Genomic DNA, 25196 nt, shown 5'->3' with positions numbered 1-25196 from the left:
TCAGCTCCTCTGGAGGGAGATTAGGTTTACCTCCCTGTAGTCCTCGACTTTCCCTGGGCAGTTTTTTAAAAGGCAGGCCCCGCGTTTACAGCCACCCAATCTTTAGAAGCAGGGCTGTCTTAGGATCTATTGCACCTCCTTGTCAGAATCCCCATCCACAGTTTATTTCTCTTAGACCTTCGGGATAAATGCCGCCCATTCCCCATGATTTACTACCCCTGGGCTTCTCAAATTGTTCACAATGTTCTCATTAAGGACTTCAATCTCTGACAAGACTGCGCTCTCATCTCCCATAAGCAGCGCCTTTGAAAGAGAGTTTCCCCATCATCTCCTACCATTCAGTCAGTTAACCCCTCCATTTTTTTAAAAAAAATTTGGCTGCTACTTCTCCAAATTTAATTGCTCGACTCCTCTGATGATGGAGGAAGATAAGTGTACAGAGTATTTCCTGAGCAGACTGAGATTGTTTTTCTTTTTCTTTATATGCCTAGTAGTATCTTCTCTTTATTTTAAAGTTGATTCTTCTAGATTATAACTTCTTATGATCAAAGGCCACATAGTGTCCATTCTCAATATCCCCAAGAGGCCTGGCCAGCTGGGCTCAGTGGTTGAGCATCGATCTATGAACCAGGAGGTCACAGTTCAATTTCTGGTCAGGGCACATGCCCAGGTTGCAGGCTCCATCCCCAGTGTGGGGTGTGCGAGGGCAGCCGATCAATGATTCTCTCTCATCACTGATGTTTTTATTTCTCTTCCTCTCCCTCTCTGAAATCAATCAAAATATATTTAAAAAATATCCCCAAGAACACCTTACCAAGGCCACAGAGCCCAATCTCAGCCCGGGCTGTACTGCCACATGTATCAGTCCTGCCCAACACCCAGCCGGTGAGCACAAAGCAGTGAACTCTGCCCCACTAGTGAACATGGTGTCGTGATGTCACAGATCCACCCTTAGAGCAGGGAAGCTGTGATCAGGCGAGTTTCACTGGGGCTCCCAGGGTGTTGGCAAGGGTCCTGCTCTGGTTTTATGAGTGTTTGCTTTACAACAATCTATTAAACTGTCTATGGATGTTTTATACCCCTTTCTGTACCTATATTTCACTATTTAAAAATAAGAGTTCACATGGAGGACATTATGCTAAGTGAAGTCAGCCAGTCACCAAAGGACAAGTACTGTATTACCTCTTATATGAAATCCTAGAGTGTTCAGAATCACAGAGACAGAGAATAGAATGGTGGGTGGCAGGGCTGGGCGGAGGCGGGTAGTTGAGTTGTTGTTTAATGGGCACAGAGTTGCAGTTTGGGAAGATGAAAAAGTTCTGGAGAAGGATGGTGGTGATGGCTGCACAACAATGCGAATGAACTTAATGAACTGAACTATACACCTAACAATGCTCAGGATGGTAAGGTTAATATTACATGCATTTTACCACAAAAAATTGAGAGTCCATTCTCTCCATCCCTCTCTTATAGAACACCCCTTCATGTTCCCCTCGAACCCCAGATATCCTAGGAAACAGATCTTTCAAAGGAGGGAAGGGCACCTCATGGACTTGCAGTCTGAGAGCCCTCGGGAGTCCCTCTGTTGGGCAGCTTCTCCTGAGACGGGCTAGTCCCTTTTCCCTGACAACATAGAGGCGGAGGTGGCAGTGACTCTATAGCTCGCTACTAGAGGACAGATGTCCTATGTTATTCATGTGTACTTAGTAGATATGTTTAAGAACTATTGAAATGAGGTTTATGGAGCATTTTTTCTTTCAGTGATAAAATGTGTGGTTCGTAGTAAGAACTAAGTAAAAGTGAGCTGTTGCTTGTATCATTACTGCCAATGACTTCATTCAAGACCTGATCATTTTTCACCTGGACTACTGCATTCTTGCCTCTAGACTCCTCCCGCCCTAGTGAATCCATGCTGAGACCATCTTTTCTAAACCAGAATGTATTCTCTCCCCACCTAGTTTAAACCATTCAATGATATCAACAGGGAACTAATGACCAGTGGTCTTATAAAACAATAGACTGTGATGCAATCATAAAAAGGATTACTCTGCCTTTACCTGGAAAGAGCCCTGTGGCATACTGTAGAGTGAAGTAGAGCAGGTTACACAGCAGCATGTCTCAGGGAGTCTATCTGTATGAAACTCTATGTATTTGTACATGTGTGTAGGGATGCATGGTGGGATGACTGAAAGGACAGGTTTTCTGCTAGGTGGGAAAATTTGGGGTGATATTTACTTCCATCTTTGTGATTTTATGTACTACTTCAATTTTCTACACAGTTTATACTAATTTATAGTCAGAAAGAAAACAATAGGCCTACCTTTATTTAACAATAATAAAGCCATCATATTTAAGGCATAGAACAAAAAGAGATTTGAAGGAAACAGAAAACAGAAAGTTAGCTGGGTTTGAATTTTATTGGTGAGGTTCTGGGCAATTTTCCCCAAGTTTTGATTACTGCACAATTTTTTTAATGTGTATGAATGGCATTTATAATTGGGAAATAAAGAACCTGTTTAGCCAGGGATGACTGGAATATGATCAAAAGCCAACTAAAATTTATGTTATAATTATAACTCAATGTTACCCCTCAAGAAAGGTAACAAAATCTAACATTTTGAGACACAATCTCCTTAAAGGCCTTGTTGCCATTCCTCTCATTTATTCCAAAAAAGCCTTTACTATATGAAATAGGGCAAACATTGTATTTTGGGGGTAAGAAACACGCACATAAAGACCTGTTATAAAGCATAACAAACTGCAGCCACATAGATCAGTGGGTCTCTCTTCCCCAAACAAGTATCAGCTATGAAATTCCTCAAGCTCAGAGATGGCTTGTGTTGTGGGCATCCCAGGCATTTGTTTTGTGAAGTGGCCCCTCCACGTTGAGGGAGGTGAGGAAAGCCATGGAGAGTTCCATCAGAACAATGCCTTTCTCCAGCCACTCCCGTGGACTGTGCAGGGAGCTATGATTTCAGGGAGGTCAGGTGCTCCCTGCAGCCCAAGGTCACCCATGTTTAAGCCCCATTTAGAAAAAAACTAACAAAGTCCGTGAAATCTCTACGTATAAATGTTTCTTGTTCTTTTTAATTTAAATAATCACAAAACGAAGTAACTACTCTTGAAAGTACAATTTAAAATCTGTAACTACAGCTTTTGAAATATTTGAGTCTTTTATATATGATATAAATACAATGATAATCAGCTATGGAGAAATTCTAGCACTCTATACAGATTGTGAAAAGCATTTGTAAATATACATTAATAAGTACTGTGATGAATAACTACATGTTAAAATTACAAATAGAATTTTAAGCTATATAAATACAGATGGATGGAAATGGATAACTATTCATACTGTTACCAAATTGGTATCATTTTATGTCAGATACAGATACTGTGCTTAATATAGTTCCAGTTTTTCTATCACGGAAGTAGGAGATTTGTATACTTTAACTTGGCAAGAGAAACAATTAAATGGATGTTTTCAGTGTAAAAAAAAAGCATAACAAACCACTGCTCACTGATGAACAATTATAATCTGCTGGTATGTATGTGTCCATGCATGCATGTATTTATAAATGAATATGCATGTATGCATGTGTGCATTTGTGTGTTCATGTATATATGTATTATTGAGTGTGCATGCCTGTATGTTTGCATTCATACAATAGAAGTGGGATAATGTGATATTTAAAACAGGTCTCTATGCTTTAAGCCCCTGAAACATGTTACTGATGCCATTTTCTTCAAGTAATATTACATTTAAAACACTGCTACGTAGCTTCAAATATTTTACAATTTTCATACTAAATACAACAGATATGGGCTTGCTTGCATGTGATTAGATATTACTACAGCAGCAGAAGTGGATCATATCATTGATAATCTTTCACCTCCAACCAATTTGTTCTTTCTGCTAAATGTTGATGACATATTTAAGGTAAATTATAATCACAGTGATCTAAGTAACCTTTGCCCTCTGAGAGGAGATTGGAAATTAATTTTAATTATAATTGATCTTCAAATAATGGCTTTGCTCCTCCTGTGGTTATATTCTTGCTGCTGCACTGGTTTCATGGTACAAGATGCAGAAAAGCCAAGTACCTTCTGGAAGTGCCTGGTGCCTCACCCCTGGGTGAGCCTGACTCCAGCCTGGTGTCCCTGCTTGTGCCCACCTGGGTGCTCAGGCCATGCAGGCTCTGAGCATGAGGCAAATAAGGAAACGATGAGTGTAGCGGTGGGTGGCTAGTGTTAAACTTCAGTCTTGCTGTTGGTTTTAGGTGTTACTAATTTACTCTTGCCTTGTTTCTCTTTTTTACTTAGACATTTTCAGAAATTCCAATTCATTATTCTTCAGATTCTCGGCAGGACCCCTGACTTTTATTTTGCCTGATTTTTCTAGATTTGCTTTTTGCCTTCCTAAACCTGGTGTAGCAATCAGTTTCTCCCTTACTCTCATCCACCTGAATTTTCATCCCCAAAGCTCTCCCTGCTAGTCCATTCTTATGTAACTAAACTCTAGTTTTCCGCTCCTCCCTTCACCTGCCTTTATACTGAAGCCAGGCCATGACGGGTAGAGTCCTTAAAAGTGACACTGTAGGAGTCACTCACATAGCAGAGAGAAGCACCTGGCTATTAAAATAAAATCCTGGAAGAGTGGTCTTCAGCAGGGACCCTCAAGATTGGCCGAAAGAATCAGGTGGACAGACTGGGTCAAAGCTTTCACTCTCTTCTTGGCTATGTCACAATTAGCCGGGAAAATGGATAGGAGGGCATGGGTAACCCAATTGAAATGGAGACCAAGCTCAGTAGGGACCCCTCTCTTCCCCTTCATAAAGCTGTCTGTTCTCACTGTCTTATCTTCACTCACTGGCCTCCTCAACTTTCACCCACTCCATTCATAGCAGCTCCTGCTATGCTCATGAACGATCTCCTCAGGTTGCTACATCACAGTCTTCTCTGCACATATTCTGGCAGGACACTGTGGCATGCCCTTTGCTCCATGGTGCAGTGCTCCTCTGTACGGGTTAGGTGGTTTTGTCTGAGTATTTCTCCTTATTAAAGTCCCTCTAGACTCCCAATGCCCTCCATGCTCCCTCCACAGATAATCTTTCCATGTCAATGGCTTCCACTTCCACCTGAATACTCAAGATACATTAATTTTTATTCACGCTCAGATGTTTCTCTTTGGGGTTTCAGAGAAGTTTATATAACCACCTACTTGGTATCTCATTTAAATGTTTCAAAGGCATCTCAATATTCCCCAGATTCAACTAATAGGTTTTCCCTGCTACCACCAACATCACGCCCACCTGAACTCCCCTCCTATCTGAGTTAACAGTCGTCCTTTCATCTGTCCATCCATCCAACTGTCCTTCTATCCACCCACCCATCCATCCTCCTGCAAGCCAGGAACGCCAGAGTCACCTCACTCTTGACTTCCCTACCCCACAGGCTATCCATTCAGTTTGACCAATTATGTCTCTTGAATGCATCTACTTCTCTTCTTTCTAGTCCACATTATCATTGCTTCCTGCCTGGGTTACCGAATCTCTTAACTAATGTCCCCTTCCACTTAATTATTTTACATTATAGTTAGGTTAAATTTTCCAAAGGCAAATTTAATTTACAAACCTCACCCCTTCTCCTAAAAAAATCCTTTAATGAGGTTTTCCATGTTCTTATCTTAAGACTAAAATCCCTAATCTCCCCTAGAAGGCCCTGCAGGTCTGACATCCGCTTCCCTCTCTCTCTGGCCACCCGCCCTCTCTCACCCCTCCCAGCTCCGGCCACCACCTGGCCTTCCTTCAGTTCCTCAAACGCAAGGGTTCCCTCATGCTAAGGGTCTGGTCCGCTCCCAGTAGAAGTAGTCTTCATTTCACATCCTCAGGGAAGCCTTCTCGCACCTCCTGAACAAGTCTACACTCCAATATGGGGTTCCACAGTACCATGTACCTCTCTTTGTGGCCCTTTATTTCACTTATTTGTATAATCACTGAGTTCATTTGTACAATCATTTAATTTTCTCCTCCCACCCGTGGGAATGGCAGTTTCCTGAGGGTGGGGCCTGTGTCTGTTGGGGCTCACTGCAGTCACCCAGCATCTTCCCACCTCCCACCTCCCACCTGTCCCTTCGGTCAAGCTCACTCGGCTCCAGTGACATGGCTCCTTGTTGCCCCCGACACCGAGCTGAGGCAGATCCACCCCCTCGGGGCTTCTGCCTGGACCGGCTCCCTTCCTCACCTGCATCAGGTACTACCTGCATCTTCTCCTCTCAGGGACTGCACTGACCACAAGGCTGTATTTCTGTTACGTGTCTCACTTTCTAATATACACATTATACAGTTTACTTAGGGGTTGTTCCTCTGTCTGCCCCACACGCATGTTGAGTGCTATGTGGACGAAGAATTCTGTTTTGTTTCCTGCTCTCTCTTTGACACCTAGGATAGTGCCTGGCATGTAATAAGCTCTCAATAAGTATCTGCTGAAAGAATTCCTTTGGCTTGGCATGGAGCCTGGCACACGTCAGATCAATGTGTCTTTGTTGACTGGACCACAGGAAGGGGGAGGGAGCCTGGGAAGGGTCTGCAGGTTCTGGCTATGACCTCTAATTGCCTGCCCCCAGAAAAGAGCACTCTTGGATGTAAGGGGCTGCCATGAGCTGGAAGATTTGATATATGTCTTAAGTTCCGACTTAATTATAATTAAGAGAGTATCAAGAGGGTTATGCTTATGTGTGTGGTGTACTAATGGTGGGCTGGGTATTAGTTTGTATTTGGAAAGGGCTAGCTCAGCACGTTTATAGTGTAAATAAGAAAAAAGTTTAACTTACTTAAGAGCAAAAGCCAATAAACAGTTTTAAAGCATCATTAAAAGCATTTTAGATTCCAACACGTTTGCAAAACAATGAATGTGATCATTACTAGTACTTCTTATATTCTCAGAAAAGCACTAATGAGAATCTCTAAGATATGTTGACTGAATCCCCCCATTGCTCATCCTAGTTAGCGGTGTTATTCCCAAGGCCTAGGTGCTCTGAAGCAGGCTCCCCAGTTAATGAAATCATCTTTCCGCAATTATATACGTTTGTGTGTGTGTGCCTGTGTGGGAGGCAGTAATAGTGCTATTCTTCTCTATGACTTAAAGAAACAGCCAGTATGGTGTGTGTGTGTGTGTGTGTGTGTGTGTGTGTGTGTGTGTGTGATTTAGATACATACTTTGATTCATTTTATTCCTCAAATCCTTCCACAACCTTAACAATTCAGAAGATGATCTTACACTGCCATAACTGAAGACACACAGACAGTCTCAGAGGGAACAGTTCCAAATGATGGCTCTCAGAGGGGCCCTAGGCACTGCACTGGCTTCATCAGATTCACCTGGGAAGCTCACACCCGGCTGGGACACCTCCTCAGCGAATAACTCAGCCTGCGAGGTCTAGCATGGAGAGTGGGCAAGGGCTGGCGCCCGACAGTTCTGGTATTTAAGCCAACAGTAGTGGTATTTTGGCAGCCATATGCGGTATTGAACTCACCCTAGTTAGCTGGGATGGGTTAACCGTAGTATCTAAGTATTTAGATACCCTACTTTAAAAGTATGAATAATGGTTCGGCAGGTGGTCTAAGTGCTATCTCAGGACATGCCAGCACAGAGCCTTATATGGAATCATATTAATGACCACAGACAGCTCTAAAGGGACTTTAGAAAACAGACACTATAACCATGATTCTCAACCTTCTGGCCCTTTAAATACAGTTCCTCATGTTGTGACCCAACCATAAAATTATTTTCATTGCTACTTCATAACTGTAATGTTGCTACTGTTATGAATCATAATGTAAATATCTGATATGCAGGATGGTCTTAGGCAACCCCTATGAAAGGGTCGTTCGACCGCCAAAGGGGTCGCGACCCACAGGTTGAGAACCGCTGCACTAGAAGAAAAGAACCATTTGAAACAACACAGATAAACCTGGAAGGCCTTATACTACGCGAAATAAGATAGGCATCAAAAAGAACAAGTGCACGATCTCACTTACATGTGGAATCTAAAAAGAATACATAGAAGCAGAGAGCAGAACAGTGGTTACCAGCAGCTGGGGGTGTGGAGAATGGGGAGATATTGGTCAAGGGTACAAAGTTAGTTATGTGGGATGGGTAATTCTAGAGATGTAATGTGCAGCCGGATGACTATGGTTAATGACACTGGGCTGAACCTGGAAAGATGCTGAGAGAGTAGTTCCTCCGTTGCACCAGCCACATTTCAAGTGCTCACCTGGTAAGTGGCGACTGCACGGGAGAGCGCAGAAAGGCCATTTCCAGAATCCCAGAAAATTCCATTGGCCTGTGCTGCCACCCAATCTCTACAGTCCTACAAAGCAATGTGAACTCAGGCAAATACAGTTTAATTGCACTTTCATATTCAATAGAGCTAATATATTGCTCCCCTGGACTATCCAAACCTTTCAAGTTTGTTCTTTTGTAAGTAATAAGACATGAGGAGCTAGATGCTCTCTGGGTCTATTCCTGCTTTTTTTTTTGGTTTTTATTTATGTCTATTTAGAAATAGTACTAATTCTGTGAGTACCTTGTGCACACTTGGTGCAGATGGTGTGATTTAGAGCAGTTTAATGCAGGGGATGGATGGCTTCAGCCCTGGGAGAGGGAGGCTCATCAATCTACCACGTGTCCCAGCATCGTTACGGAACATTAATGAGGTTGGGCTCAATTTAAAAACCGTCCAGGGCATTATGGATTGGTAACATTCAGTTCCACAGGAACTGGGAATTTCTGAGATACAATCCTAGCTCTTTGGCTAATGAGTGTTGTGATATGGGGACTCTCATTTAACTTCTGCGTTTCAGTTTCCTGTCCTTAAAATGGGGCCATTACTGACCCACCTAACCCAAGTGTCTGGAGGATTAATGCGTTAATGGTTGCGGAGAACTCGGAGCTCCTGGCAGCAAGGCGGGCAGGGGCATCATTATTTCTAGTCATTCCCACGTCGCAGCTGGGGAACATTAGGACCGTTATGTTTACTCCTAAAACGCATTTTCTTTCTCAGCATTTTAACATTCCCGATGTTACCCACACCTTAAATCTAACAGGGAAACTAGCCCCATAGCAAGACACACTGACATAGTGGGGGTATTTAGGTAGTTTTTCCTTCCTTTAATATGAACACGACGCCAGCGTCCCAGCAGGATGGAGCAGTAATTGCACTGTAAATTCTCACTGCTGGAGGCTGCTGGTCAATCTTCGCAGAAGCGGGAGGAAGTTACAGCCCAGCACAATTACACCGTCAATACTTACATGCAATGATATTCCCATATCTGTTCTTCATTCTGTTCTCATCTTTCTTAGCAGAGTCCCATGGCGCAGACTGTCCTTCAAAGAAGCTCTGGAAGAAAGAGAAAAGTGACACCAAGAATGACAATGTGGTGCAGTAAACACGGGGTTTCAATGACACAGGATGGTCTGGAAAAATGTGCAAGGGCTCAGAAGGAAAAAGAACGTTCACACGGATGAGATAATTGATGAAAGCGTTTTATATCTTAAACATTTCATTTAGCTTTTTGTTCTCTTTTAGTTAAGTGTTACAAACACAAATGGGGGCTAAAGGATGATCCCACAATTGATCAGCACAATCCATTAAAAATGGTTGTGTGTTCATCTCTATTCTACTTTAATATTTAACACAGAAAAGTGGAACATTTTTCTCAATTTCTGAATTATATTACCATTTTCCAATATCCTCCTAAGAGATATAAAAATATTGTTTTTCTTCCCAACTGCTAACTGAAAGAAGGTTATTTTTGGTTAAGACTGTGAAAGTAGGTAAGCTGAGACATCATGGCTAAAATTCTTTAATAAATTCTGCTAGAGCTTAGATGTCCATTTATTTAAGGATTTGGTATTATTATACCCTGGGTCTTTAATCTTCATGTTATTAGATATATATATATATTTTTCTGTTCAAGTTATAATGAAAATGTCCTCTGCTGTCAGTTGACAAGTGAAAGAAACATCTGGGACTTTCATTTCCACTCCAGCTCACACTTATTTTACCTTCATGTGGTCAACTATATAAGGAGGTAATGAGAAGAAGTATGGCAGCAAGAAGCATTTAGTAAAACTGATTTCCTGTCTTTGCGTTGAGCTATTCTTATACTTCTTGGTACCAACTGGGAAACTGGGAAAGGAGAGAAGGAGGAAGACATGAAGACAGAGCAGATAAAAGAGCACCATTCCGGAACTCACATCCTCTAACATGCCCCAAATGGCTTCCCAAACACTCTCCTTAGAACTGAAGCTCTTTTAAAAAATATTTGTGTTGATTTCAGAGAGGGAAATGAAGAGAGAGACAGAAACATCAATGATGAGAGAGAATCATTGATTTGGCTACCTCCTGCACGCCCTGTACTGGGGATGGGACTGCAACTAGGGCATGTGTCCTGACCAGGAATCGAACCGTGACCTCCTGGTCTATAGGTTGGTGCTCAACCACTGAGCCACTGAGGCCGGGCTGAAGCTCTTTTCTACTCCCTAATCTCCATCCCACCTCTGATGTTTGACCACCATGGCTATTTCCACCAATTACCAACAGTTAGTGATTAGTCTGTGGTTATTATTCCTTTTTATGAGTCCAGTTATACCTTATTAAACTGCTTTCTAGTACTGCTGTGTTAGGGAGGACTCACCTGCTCACAGACCCCACAGTGAGCCCTGCCCACCTGCATGTCACCCAGACCTGACCTCTGGGTGGATGGTGCTCAGCACATTTGGCTGTGGACTCCCTGAGGACAGGGACTGTGTGGTCATCATTATGTTTGCAAAGAGCCTCTGCCTCACAATAAGAATTCAGTCATTAGTTACTAAATGAATGAGCAACTTGGTGTTTTTTTAATTCTTTATTGTTTAAAGTATTAAATATGAATCTTTTTCCCCCCCATTGACCTCTCCTCACTCGTTCCCACCCCCACCCCAGCACATGCCCTCACTCCCCTACTGTCTGTGTCCATAGGTTATGCTTATATGCATGCATATAAGTCCTTAGGTTGATCTCTCACACTCGCCTTGCCCCCGTCGTCCCCCTGAGGTTGGATGGTCTGTTTGATGCTTCTGTGTCTCTGGATCTATTTTAGTTCATCAGTTTATGTTGTTCATTATATTCCACATATGAGTGAGATGATATGATATTTATCTTTCTCTGACTGGCTTATTTCGCTTAGCATAACGCTCTCCAGGTCCATCCATGATGAGCAACTTGGTGCTTTGGTGACAGTCTGTGTGGCTTTGATCTCAAAATAAAACCTTACTTCTGTGGCATAAGTGTGTGAGGGGTTCGAATGCTTGGAAAACCTGAATATGCACAGATTGCAGATTTCATTCAGCCGCAGTTGGGGCCCAGTTTGTGACCTGCTGTATAATACTGCTGTCACCATGGAGCTGAGCCCTCCTCAGAGGCTGGCTGGAAAGGAGCACTGTCCCCAGGACCAGTACTTCCCCACAAGAGAACAGCAGGGCACACCCTTTTTATCCTGCAGGAGCGAAAAGCTAACACCGCAAACGTGAGAGAGTTTTAAACTGCCCGTCTTAATTTAGAGTACCTTAGTTATGACCATCATAGACACCTTATTAGCATAATAGGTTTTACACTACATTTATCATTTAGGAAAAAGCATGGGGGCATACCAGGATTCCACGTACTATGTACCTATAGCTATATTAGTAGATCCACACCATCCATTGCTAACTAAAGGCTAAAATACTCTATAATACAGGACAAATACAAATAAAACATTTCCAGGTTACTAATAAGTAAATAGAAATACAAGCATTAAAGCACTAGTTAATTTCATCTAGAACAAGACCATGATGTCATCAGGGGGTTTATTAAAAAAATGTAACTTTTATTCTGCTATAAAATATGCATTTAAAAATTGCTTCAGGGATTTTAAATTTATGCTCTCTTTCTGAATAGCGTCTTTGTTATTCTATGAATGACTATTTCACAGTTGAGTAATAACTATTATTTAACTTCCCTTATAACAATTTAATTCTACTTTGAGCTTGTCGTGATGTAATTACCAATTTTGTCTCCCTCAGTCTTTCCCATCCATCTAAAAGTTTTCAAATTTTGTCTTTTTGTAGAAAGATGAGAAAGGTCAGTGACTTTGAGGGAAATCACAGCATCTTCCTGCAGATCCCTGGCCACCAGTTAACAGTCTCGGTGTGTGTTTTGGGGAGGGGGGCTCAGTGATGAATTAGGGAAAAAGACACGTGTTCAACTAGTAGAGAAAATGCTCTTAGCGCATCAGAGGCAAAGCCACAAGTCACACACAGATGCTCTCCTGTGGTAGACTGTGCTCACATCACAGCTGTGTTTCTTTAGCATCTGTGGTAACCCTGGTTTTTAAACAGTTATTTTAATTTGATTGTTTTCCTTTAACTGATAATCAGGAAACAGACACACATCAACAATGAAATGATAACCAATCTCCTTACATCTGGGCGCTACCTGTAGCTCCTGGCATGTTTTCATAAGGGTGGGGCCCAAGTGCCGTCTCTCTCCAGCACTAACTATGGTGAGCACCAGTAAGTCTTGCAGAATGAACCAGTCCATCTACTCAATTAATCCTCATGAGCAGCCAGGCACAGAGGGACTGCCTCCTCGCTTTACATGAGGGACATGACAGGCAGACAGACCACAACCAGCTCATAACAGGCCGACCTGGGTCAGATTCAACATATTCTGACTCTTAATCCACTGCTCTTCCTGCACCACCCCGACCCTGACAAGGAGTTTGAAGGGGAAACCAGTGTTAAACCTTCTTAGAAACATATGGCTAACAATCACTTTCCACCTCATCTCCTTGAAGCTTTGCGACAAGAAATATAAAAGATGTCAAGTGAACTTTGTTGAACTGTTGATCACTTTTACAAAAAAGAAAAATTTCTTCTCTCATAAGATAACGTGACCACTGCAGGGAAGCCACAGCAGGAGGACAAGCAGAAGGGGCAATTCTTGCCATGCGCATCCCCAGCTTCCTGCCCAGGAATTATGTGAATCACTTTAAGTGGCAAAATGTATTTTTTTTCTTAAACAAAAGCAAAACAAACCATCAGAAAAAAGCTGCCAAGAAAAGAACAGATAACTAGTGCCATCCATCGTCTCCCTACAGATATGATGACCTGGTCTTTCATTGTCTGGAACAGCTCTGCTTCCAATTATATTGGCCAATCTCCCCCATAAAAACATTTGCACTGTCAAGCCCATGTTTCTTTGTCCTTGGCTTGCAAAATAAGTAATATGCCTATGGGGATCCCAGGAAGAGGAAAAATGAACTTCTCAATCCGGTAACTTGGCTTTTGTTTCCTTTTGATATGGAGATTAACATTTTTTTCAAAGATGGACCCAGTTTTTAAATGCTACTGGAGTATGAATTTTTGTTAGCATATTTTTAAAGCATCTGAGAAAATATTTACCTTAGACTTTAGATTCCCTCTTCTGCCCGAACTAGTACAAAGGTAACTGTTTACATAACTAGTAGCTCTAGAACCACTAGGCATGTGGAGAAGCTATGACGTGACATGCGGGTCTTTAGCACTGTGAACCCCTGGTGGCCTTCCTGGCTTGGGAATTCTGAGCAAGAACAATCATCAGGACAGGAAGGCGGCTCATCAGTGCTGTGGGACTCAGCTTCCTGTCTGGGCCACAGTGAGGCCTGCCCCGGTGTGCGACCCCAGAGGCAGCAAGGCACTTCCTCCATCCATGCTCTCCTGAGACTCTGAAGAGATGGAGCCTTCTCCGACTACCCTGTGACCCACCTCCTTATGATTTTATATATATATATATATATATATATATATATATATATATTTATTTATTTATTTTAATTTTTTTTTAATTTTTTAATTTTTTTTTTTTGGTAGACCATGAGATAAACCCACATGCAGTATATGCCTGAGGAAAATTAGGTAATTTTGTTAGGCAATCAGCCTACTATGTCCTATTTCACATCCTTTTTAGCTTTTAATAAATTAGGCCAATCAACACACATTTATGTGATTTTATCCTGTGCATTTTTTCTTTGGGCAAGAACAAAAGCTTCTTTAGCTCTTATTTTCATCTTCAAGAAAACCAAAAGTTATCTCTGTTCCCTTAAAACTATGGACACTGAATTACTGAATGCTTTGAAAAGAATTCTACTCTGAACCAATTTTCTTGGGAAACAAGTTTATTGTCACCTCATTTATGTGGTGTCTAGAGAAGGGTTGGTCCTATCACATTTGTTGGAAGGAATGACAACCCGGTTTTGAATCCTCCTCCTGAGAAAGCGAGAACTCTGATCCCAAAAGGCATCCGAGGGCTGACTCCCGAGCATGTGCCAACGCAGGCTTCTGGCCACTGGGGGTACTCTGCTTATCTGCCCTTACAGTTCCCTCCGCCCCAAACAAACTTTCATGTTCAAGTTTAAGTACAACCTCTAACTCTGCCTTAATTTTTCAGTTTTTACTTGACAAAAGTATGAGCAGGTTCACTGAAATCAAATTCAAACAACGCACAGGCGTGACTTTGAAAAAGAGGCCCCGTGAGAGCCACAGCGGAGGTGACTGAGAGAAGCGTGGCTGAGGCCACCCCACAGCACCTGCTGACTCCCCACCTGGGAGCAGCCGCGCAAGGACAAGCTGGGGAGACAGACCAGCATGGCCCACGCTCCCAGCACACTGTGTACGGGAGGGATTTTAAACCTAATATGCACAGTTAGGCAATATTTAGTGTTTAGGGCAGATTTTTAATATGCAGATACAATTTAACACACCAACTATGGACTTTTATTATTAAAAAAACCCACTTTATGTATTTGGGGGATTTGAGTTAATGGTCTCACTGTACCTTCTGCTAGAATTTTCATAAATATACTTATGGTTTGATCCTACTTAAAATGTAATTAAAGTGTTTCCTCGGACTACTTTAGCTCATCCATACTGAGGAAAGGCAGCAAACGCGGGAACAACTCTGAAAGAGCAATAAGTCCCTGAAACAATAAAAATGAAACCAGGCAAGCTCCAGTGAATACCAATGACTGCTCCACTTCAGGACGCTGCTCTCCACGGGCACAGAGCAGACGGAAATCGAACATCCTGCACACAGTCATTTTTTTCTGAACAGAAAACATGTTTTCGTGATTCAATAACCTCCTCCCCCATTCCTCCCACCACCGTCATTTTCCACAGCATATAATTATACATCTCAGTTGCCCACCTCAAGAGAACATTACTCCAAAACGATGCAGTCTGTTAAAAAACGCCACAGCTCCCAGATATTAAAAAAGGAGAAAACAATTCTATGCAACAGAGAAGCGGCCAGGAAGAAAAGGATGCAGGTCAAGGCTGAACGCAACGTGCTGTGTGCTTCCAGGCAGTGCAGGGTCAAGTTAGAGAAGCTCCTGAAATGGAATTTTCCCTCCCTTTCTCATATGAATAAAACTGTGCACGTAAAAGGACTGGAATCTTCACCCGGAAAGAAGGAAGATGAACTCACTGGGGCGTGCAAAGCCTCTGAACTGTCTTTGTTTTCTGCTCATCCTTCTCCTTTGGTTCTTCCAAGCGCTGCATTTTATTAGGTCCATATCAGCTACTTAATTGCTGTTGTACTAAAACAACTGGAGACGTCTCGTCTCACATGGCCTGGCGGGCCACAGAGTGGCGTGCCCATGGGAAGGGGGCCCCAGAAGCTCAGCCCTAGGGACAGCAGTGGTCACCAGTCACTGTCATTAGCCAATGTCCTGGAAGGAGGCAGTCGCACGGAGCGTGCGATGCTTTAAGGGCCAAAGAAGTGGGGACTGGGCCAAAACAAGGCTGAAGACATACAAATTGTATTGTTTTTATCGAAATCTAAATGGGATATTCTGATATATTTATTTACTTTTTATATTTTTATTGATTTCAGAGAGGAAGGAAGAGGGAGAGAGAGATAGAAACATCAATGATGAGAGAGAATCATTGATCAGCTGCCTCCTGCACAACTCCTACTAGGGATCGAGCCCACAATCTGGGCATGTGCCCTCACCGGGAATTGAACTTTGACCTCTTAGTTCATAGGTTGACGCTCAACCACTGAGATGCCTGCCGAGCAATATTCTGATATTTTAAAAAAGTTGCTAATCCATCTCAGCATTTAAAATGGCCACATTTTATTGCAACTTAATCCAGCTCCAAATTTTGCAGAATATTTCTGTTTTGCAGGATCCAGGCAGATGATGACTTCAACAATAGTTGTCACACTGCCTTCCTTTACTTAACATCTCTTTCTCTTTTGATGATTGAACTGAGGTTTGCAGTCTAAAAATATTATATGATGTTTTTGTGCCCAGAACACCCCCCCACCCCCCCGGCACCACCACGATGTTTGGCGGAGCTTTAGAACATGTTTTCTATCCTGGTGAATATTACTCAGACTGAATGAATTTTCACAGCAATATTATATTCTTCCTCTTGAGTAATATATGCTTTTGGGTTTTTTTAAGCTTTATCAAGTAAGGCTTTTTATTCCTACCACATAGATATGGAGATTTCAGATCAGAGGCAGGAATGGCTGGCCTGAGATGATGCAGACCGTAAGCAGGAGAGCTGGGACCCGAACTTAGTGCTCCTCTAACTTGGCCACAAAGCTGGCCTACAGCACATGGCTTTGTGCCCACCGTATTGCTTTGTGCACACAGCATTCTGAGATCACCCCTGCCACGGGTCATAAGCCACCAAGCATTTCTGGTTTCCACATTTAATAGAATAAGCCCGCTCAGTTATTGTTTGCACAGTGATTTTCCTGTGCACCCTGGAGGGACCCTCAATCCACCTGCTCTTCTTTACATTTGCCCAATTTCAAAGCCCCCTTTTTCCATCTACAGAATCACTGCAGTAGTAAGCTCTCATTAATGATGTGACATAGCCCTCAGTGTATCAAAGCAGAAACGTCTGCAAACCATGATCAAGTGGCCAGAGAGGGAAAAAAACAACACTCTTTACCCGAGTGATAGAAGAAAAAGTGATGGGGATGGGCACCGCGGAGCATTGGCTGATGCTGAGCTTTCCTTGGACAAGACGAATATTCTGAATTATTGAGACTGATGCACAGTAAGGCGGCTTTTAAAAGGGGGCTGTTTTGATATAATTGGGGTGAGTTCTGGTTGAGGAGGGTGGCTGCTCAGGGATACTCAACCCTTTCCTGGCCTGCATTCCTCTCCCCTGTTCCCTGGAAGAGAGCTTAATGACAAAGATTCCCCAGTTCCAGCAGGGCCCAGCCTCCTCGTGTTTAGGATGCCTTCTCAGGGCCGGACATCTCTGTCTTCCTACACGTGGCAAAGTTCTCACCCACTAATGCTGCAGAGGCCGCTGAGAGTTTTGGGGAGTCCTTGGTTCCTTGGCACTTGCCCCTGAAGGGGGGTTATAAGGACCCATCACAAGAAGCATTTTGCTCAGTTTCAAACTCCAAGGCTGCATGTGCAGACTCGTCCCGATAGTCCCTGCTGCTCATTATGCAGTGAGGATGGGCAGTGGGGGGCTGGACTGCAAGGCTTACGTCTGTGTTCATATTCATTATATAAAACTTGGTTGAAGTTTACTTTTTGGGATTGGGCATTGCCCATCTCATGATCATAGTGTACATCATGATTAATCAATTTTGTAAAGCTGCTGGAACTTGGACCTGACCTTTATCATTGCGTTACCCAGACAACTCCAAGAAGGCCACAGTGTCAAAACAGTGATGTGAATGAGCAACTTGTCACAAATGGTATAAAAAGAGGATTGCTCTATTTAAAAGGCAGGTGAAAATATCTGATTCAACTGCTTTGCAGTTTCTCTAAATTACTCTGGGTTTGAGTCCTACCTCCAGGATTGCCACCTACATTTCAGAGAGATAGCCATGTTCATTTCCCCTCAGATGCAGATATTGCCAGGGTTTGAGAAGTTAGTACCACTCAAGGACTGTAATTTCCTCCACCTCTGCATCTGCTTTGGAAGAGTGATTGTCAGTGAGCTTGTGCTAAATGTGCCCAGATATTTAGAGATGAGCAGGAGTCCCTCCATGGAAAAAGACTTCCCTAAAGCATCTAGAACAAATGGATATTTTTGCAGCAATGTAGCTGCTTCTTTCCTTTTGAGAGCAGCCAGAATAGGTGAGTTCCTACTTATCATTATTGTAAATAGCTTTCTACCTGGTTGCTTCACTGCCCTCCAGTGTACACACTTCTCCCAGAGCTTTCAAAAACACACCTGGGCACTCTGGCCAGTGTGGTTCAGTTGGTTGGAGCATCTTCCTGTACACCAAAAGGTCACTGGTTCCATTCCAGTCAGGGCACATACCTAGGTCATGGGTTCGGTTCCCAGTCGGGGCATGTGGGGGAGGCAACCAATCAATGTTTCACTCTCACACTGATATTTCTCTCTCTTTCTATAAGAAATAAAGTATGTCTTTTGGGTGAGGATTTAAAAAAATTAGAAACACACCTGGTCACCTGCCACATACCTATTTGAAAGCCTAGCAAGTCTCCCTGCTGACAACATGGCTGCCACGAGGACTGGTGGGCGGAACTTGTGCAGCCACATAGTACACAGTAAGTGCTCATTAGGACCAGCAAGCACTGTTCTCGTTCTCATATTAAAGCTTGAGACTTTGATGACAATATATCCTATTGACTTGGCTGCCATGTTTGTCACTGTTTCCTTGGCAATAATCCCTGTCAATTTTTCCTCTCTGGCTCTATATTTTCTTCCCCTGATTCTACCTAGTGTTTAGAAGTGGAGTTATTGTTGTCTTGTTCTTGCCCCTCTCTTAAAAATCAAACATCCTTTCTAAGGTATTTCTTGGAGAGCTGTGGGTTTTAAAACGTCCTTCACCTCAGAAATCACAGTACATAAGCTCCATCAAATGTGATTGAAAATCCAAGGATATTTTTTTAGACATGACTTGGAAATGAGTAAGTGTACCAAAAAAAGGAATTTTAATGAGAGATTTGTGACTCTCTTTTTGACATCGATTAATTTATAAAACCTATCAGCCTAATTCCCAGTACTAAGTCATGATGATTGAAGATAAAAATTCAGAAGGAAGAATTATTTTACAAATTTGGACATCAAGGTTAGAGATTCTTTTCAAACAGCTTAGTGAAGAATATTGCATCTCCACTTACTGTGTCAGAAAGTTCAATTTCTTCTCTTAAAAGCAAACATTTTAATGGAAAATTAGATCCACAATGAAATTAGAGTCACAGCTGATCTCCTTTATTGACTGATGCTCAGCCAAACATTTCTATTGAAGGTTTTGGACACTGTCACTTTGGAGGTCCATAGAGGAAAGTCTAGGCTCTTAACCTTGGTCTCCAGGCATGAGGAGGAAATTCTGAACAGAATCAAAACCATGAGCCTCCACCCGGCACAGGGCAGAAACCTTGGCATCGTGGACATTTCTAAGAGTTGCCGATGATCACTCCTCCAGAGAGACAGAGCTACTCACAGCCTCCGTGGAGAGTCCTAAAAGGACTAACTCACCCATCAAAACGGAGCGAGCACTATTGGTTAAAATCATCTTGCTACTTGGGTGGAATGCCTGATTCACCTGAGTGTGCTCTCTATAAACTGTTACCACCTCATTAAGATATTTTTGGGAAGTTGCAAGTAGGTGAAGGAAAAGAGGAAATAAGAATCTCAAAGGCAAGTAAAAATGACTGAGGCGCCAGCAGCAATACACAAGTTCTTCCCAAATTTTACCACTTGTGTACCACCTTCACCATTTCCCACAGCCCCTCCCCATTTCCCTTTACTTTGTCTAAGTATTTAAAGTTAACTATTGTGTATTTAAATACATTTATTTGGAAATGAAATTTCATACCACTATAGAAAATGGAAAGCCAAAATATTTACCACAGTAAATATAATAGAAAAGGTAAAAACAAAACAATGATATTAATTCCAGCCCAGCTATACTGCTTGGCTATGTTCTTAGCCCAAGGCCTCTTTTTTGCTGGGTGAGAGGGATGCAAAAGACACTCTAAAGCTAAACCAGGACTCACTGATGAACCAAAGGACTGAAAAAACTAACCAGACAGGCGATCGCTTTCTCGCCCTGTAATTCAGTACTGTTTATTCCTTGAGAGTGGATCTCCTTAAAAATCACTGTGCATCACCAGTTGTTTGCATAGCCTACTTGGGGAGGACTCTGAATTCATCATCAGTCTTGGCTCAGAACACACGTTACAGAAGAGGGAAGAAGAGCATGGGGGTACTCAGGACCTGGTTCTTAAAGAGGGTTTTTAAAAAAATGATATGATTGTATCTCGTTTTAAATAAATTGCTGTCATGATTGAGGGAGGATAACAAAAAGGCACATTTTATGTGGAATGCTTTCTACTCAGAATTAAAAAAATTCCTCTATGTTCTATAGTATAGTTTTTGTTGTTTTTTACAATCACAATCTGATGAAAGAATAACAATTAGTTTAAGTGAACAAAGGTCAGATGCTAAAAGGAAATAGCCAAAAGTTGTATTTAGAATCTGCTGATACTTTAAAAAATGAAGAGTTGGCCCTAATTCAAGGAACCAGATATTAGATTAAAACCTTGGGGGCACATGGTTCAATTTTTTATTTAGAATTACAAGGTTTGGGACTAAACTAAAATAAGATGCTATTAGACGCACTGCCTTAAAACATTTAGACCAGGCAAGAGAGTTAAAAGTAAATTAAAGTAAACTTCAGGGTCAGTTTTCAAATGCAAACAACAAAGACCTAGTGCCCTTGGAGGACCTATATTACCAGCTCTATCATAACAGAATGAACCTTCACACAATGTCCTGAGCCTGTTGTTTCAGCAAAGAAAATTCCTGAAAGGAGATTTGAATTTTTGCCAAGAAGTGTAATAAGGAAAAAACTTTGGCAAAAAGATTTTGATTACATATGAATTCTTTTCATGAAATCACAATAAGCTATCAGTTCAGAGGTATTTAAAACAACAGATACTATTAACAATAGATGACATTAAGAATAACATAAGCACAGCATACTTGTTTTGTTCTAAACATTACTCTAAATATAGATTCTAAATAATATTCTAACTATGCTAAATACAAATGCTAAATATGATTACACACTATTGCATATCTGTAACTTATCTATAACATTGATTGCATTGATATCTTAATAGACATGAATCCTTCAATTATTTTCCTGTTACAGCTGTAACTTATGCTCAGATATGATTCTAACATATTTATAAATATAGGTCAATCTTATGATTATTACCACCACCTTAAAATATCTCAATGAGTTAAGGACCATTGGTAACCAATATGTTTGAAATGAATTATAAATTATACCGAGGAATAACAAAAAAAACCTTTTTATTTTGAAACATTATAGGTTCATAGGAAGTTGCAAAGAATAGTACTGAGAGATTCCATGTACTCTTCAGTTTTCCTCAATGGTTACCAATAATTAATACATAATTGTAGTACAGTATTGAAATCAGGAAATGGAAATCAGGTACAATGCATTTGAATACTTCTATGCTCTTTTATGGGGAAGGAGGGATGGACATTTTCATTTCTCTGGGATAAAAGCTGGGGAGTGTGATTGCTAGGTTGTACAGTAAATGCATGTTTAGTTTTTAAAGAAACTGCCAACTATTTTCCAGAGTGGGAGTGGCTCTACATTTTACATTTTTACCAGCAATTTATGAGCAATCCAGTATCTCTGCATTCTCACCGGAATTGACTGTTGCTCCTATTTTTTACTTTAGTGTTCTAATATTTGTGTAGTGATATCTCATTGCAGTCTTAATTTGCATTTCTTAATAGCTAATTATGTTGACTCTTTTCATGTGTTTATTTGATCTTCCTATACCCTATCCTTTGGTGAAGTCCTTTGTCAGATATGTGGGCTGCAAATATTTTTCCCAGTTTAGGGCTTGTTTTCTCATCCTTTAAATACAATATTTCACAGAGTAAATATTTTTAATTTGATGAAGTCCAATTTCTTGATTTTTAAAAATGGATCATGCTTTTGGTGTGATGTATAAAAATTCTTCACTAAGCATTAGGTTCCCCCCCAATAGCTTTTATTTAATTTATAACACTATAAAAGTCTATAAGGTCTTATAGTTAATAAATTGGATAGTAATTATAATTAAATAATCAACACTGAATCGGTGAATCAGCGATTGCAGTGTCAGTATCAGCACTTCAGACATTAGGAGACATGTTCATAAATATATCTGTGGACCCCTATCACCCAGGCTCGCCAAGATGACTCTTAGGTGCTCTTCTTCCCCTACTCCACTTCTAGCTGAATGAATTGGGATGTGGCCCTTCATTCAAACAGTAAAATGAAGAAAATCTTTGTGGATCTTCCAGGATACATGAGAGTCCAAGGTTGTAGTAGTGAATTAATAGGAAAGGCTGAGTGAGAAAGGAACAAGAGACGCTAAGAAGTTAAAAGGAGAGAATGAAAGCATCAACATTAATGTAGGTCCAAGATAAAGGGCATAATGACAGTTTTCTTCTAGGACTTTCTTTGTTCCAGTGTCTGTGGGATATGATGTTGCTCTAGCCAGATGGCCCTTCCTTCCCTTGCCTTGCCTTGCCAAATTGATCTATTATAACTCAGCTCAAACCTACTACTTCCATGTATTTTCTTCTCCAGTTTCCATTGATTGATTTTCCCTTCAAAATTCTATTGCACTTATATGTGCCACTTACATTTTTGTTACAGATCAGATATGTAACATTTTATGTTATTTTTATCACCACAATTAAATTATGTGCTGCTTGAAGAGAGGCCCATGTTCCCACTTAACACCTGCACAGCAGAGAGCTGGGTACAAAGCAGGCAGCTGTAGGATGCCGTTGCAGGAACTACCTCAATGATTGTCAAAGCTGTTGAGTGTGACCTTCCAGAGCATGAAAGGTAATGGTAGTTCTGGGATGATGGGAATGTCTTACATCTGCACTATCCAACACAATGGCCACTGGCCACTATGGCTATTGAGCACTTGCAATGAGGCTAGGGTGGTTGAGAAACTGAATTTTCAACTTCGTTTAAATTAAATTAATTTAGATTTAGATAGCCACATGTGGCTAGCAGTACCATATTGGACAGCTCAGGTTATGATTTACAGTGGACACACCCACGGGGCTGATGGACAGGAGCTGCCAGAAGATTGCCTAGCCCTTGGGAAATCCCCTTGGCTGGATCTCAAATTGGAAGATATCTCAGTCTTCTTGAATAAGAAATATTATTTTCTCAGTGTTAGGGGCTGAATTGTGTCCCATCCTTTGCCCCCTGCCAAGCTCATATGTTGAAGCCTTAACTCCCCAGTACCTCAGATTGTGGTATGTGACTGTATTTGGAGACACCGCTGTTAAAGAGGTATTTCGGTTAAATGAGGCCAAGTGGGTGGGACCTAACCCAATATGACTGTGTCCTTAGAAGGGGAGATTTGCACAAAGGATGACCATATAAAGCGGCACCATGAGGGTGGCCATCTGCAAGCCAAGGAAAGAGGCCTCAGAGGAAACTCACCCTTTGGCACCATGATCATGGACTTCAGCCTCCAGAACTGGGAGAAAATAAATGTTATGTAAATTGCCCAGTCTGTGGTATTTTATCATGGCAGCCCTAGCAAACTAATACATATGTAGCACACATAGAGATGACTTGTTCTCAGTCATGGGTGCACAAATATTAAATTGAAGTGACTCTGATGTATAACATAGGATGCTAATGAACTAACTTAAAATGGGGATGTTTTCTCCCCCAATGTCCATTTTGCCCGTGGTGCAGAATGCAGTGGCACTGCCGGAAAGCCAAGTCGTCAGGCTGACGCTAGTTGGTGAATACTGGGTTGGAGTAAACAATGTGGAATGTTTTGTGGGAATGAGTCACCTAAGTGTAAAAACACAAAGGCTGGCTCTGGCAGGCACAGACGTTCAGTGCTGGATATACACACACAATTTCTGTTCATCTGAACATCTTTCCATAGTGAAAATTCAATCCTTCATTTCTTGAGATGTGCTTATCACTGAATTCTTAGTCAATCCATAGTTCATGCAAGCAGGGAGACTTTCGATCTCAATGCCACAGTCCTGTGATGTGTTCATGAAACACCCACACAGAGGCAGACGAGCCCACTGCCAAAGCCTTCAAGACACAGCATCAGATGAGAGAAAATGCGGTTCATGGGGCTTGCCATGGCCATTAACCCACTCCTCAGGTAGGGCTGATTTCGTAATGATTTAGTGTGGGCAACCCCGGCAGCCAGAATTAATTAAGAACTATTTGGGGATGCTGAAGCACCAGCAGCAATCTGCAGAGTCTTGGCAGTTAATTAAGGGTCAGAGCAGGGTCTTCCTGCTTTCTCCAGCTCTGCCTGCTCTGTCGGGCCTCAGAGCTATGAAATCTGACGCGTATGCCGACTTTATGCCTTTTCCTTTTCACATTGCTAGTGGTAGAAGATGACCTCCAGAGAGGTCATTATTGCATTGCCTTCCTTTCAAAATACTCATATTTAGATCATCCTTGACAGAAGAGAATATTTTCCAGGATATATGACCTCTGAAAAAGGGTAATTCTCAAGCATCCTAAAGAGTTTGTCTATGTAGACTTGCTTTCAAAAGCAGGTAGTTATAAAAACACTTAGAAAAAAAGTAAAAGGTGCATGTTATCTACATGAATACATTGCTGGGTGGAAAACCAGGTCAAGAAAAAGAGTGAATTATTTTTTTTTCTTACTGTGGCAACTTTATTACAGATAGAAACACAAATCTGGCCAAGAAGGCCAGCAGACCAGCGGATAACTTAACCATTAAATAATAATAATAAAAAAGATTAATGGAGAAGCTTTTATTCAACACAGAACTGTCCAACCTATCAGGGAAGGTGGGGGGTGAGGGGGTAAGAGGTCAACCAAAGGACTTGTATGCATGCATATGAGCATAATCAATGGACATAGACGGGGGAGGGGAGGTGGTGGTGGTGGTGGTGGTGTGTGTGTGAGGGCATGTGCTGGGGGGTGGGGGCAGCCAGAAAGAGGTCAATGGGGGAAGAAGGAGACTTATGCAATACTTTAAACAATAAAGAATTTAAATTTAAAAAACAGAAGAAGAAAAAGAGTGAACATTTTAATAGACGGAGAGTT

The 25196-nt window shown here is 41.7% G+C and overlaps 1 protein-coding gene across 1 annotated transcript in view; it reads right to left on the bottom strand.

Annotated features, from left to right (window-relative positions):
* PTPRM (protein tyrosine phosphatase, receptor type M) overlaps positions 1-25196 on the bottom strand; it is a 633774-nt gene that overhangs the window by 76393 nt on the left and 532185 nt on the right. Inside the window, 1 exon segment of the mRNA XM_023754237.1 lies at positions 9316-9403. Within this exon segment, the coding sequence (XP_023610005.1) occupies positions 9316-9403 (88 nt within the window).

Source organism: Myotis lucifugus, unplaced genomic scaffold (genome assembly GCF_000147115.1).
Source record: "Myotis lucifugus unplaced genomic scaffold, Myoluc2.0 scaffold_58, whole genome shotgun sequence".
Classification (NCBI taxonomy): Eukaryota; Metazoa; Chordata; class Mammalia; order Chiroptera; family Vespertilionidae; genus Myotis; species Myotis lucifugus.
Note: the sequence above shows the minus strand (reverse complement) of the source record. Positions and strands in the feature narration are given on the sequence as shown.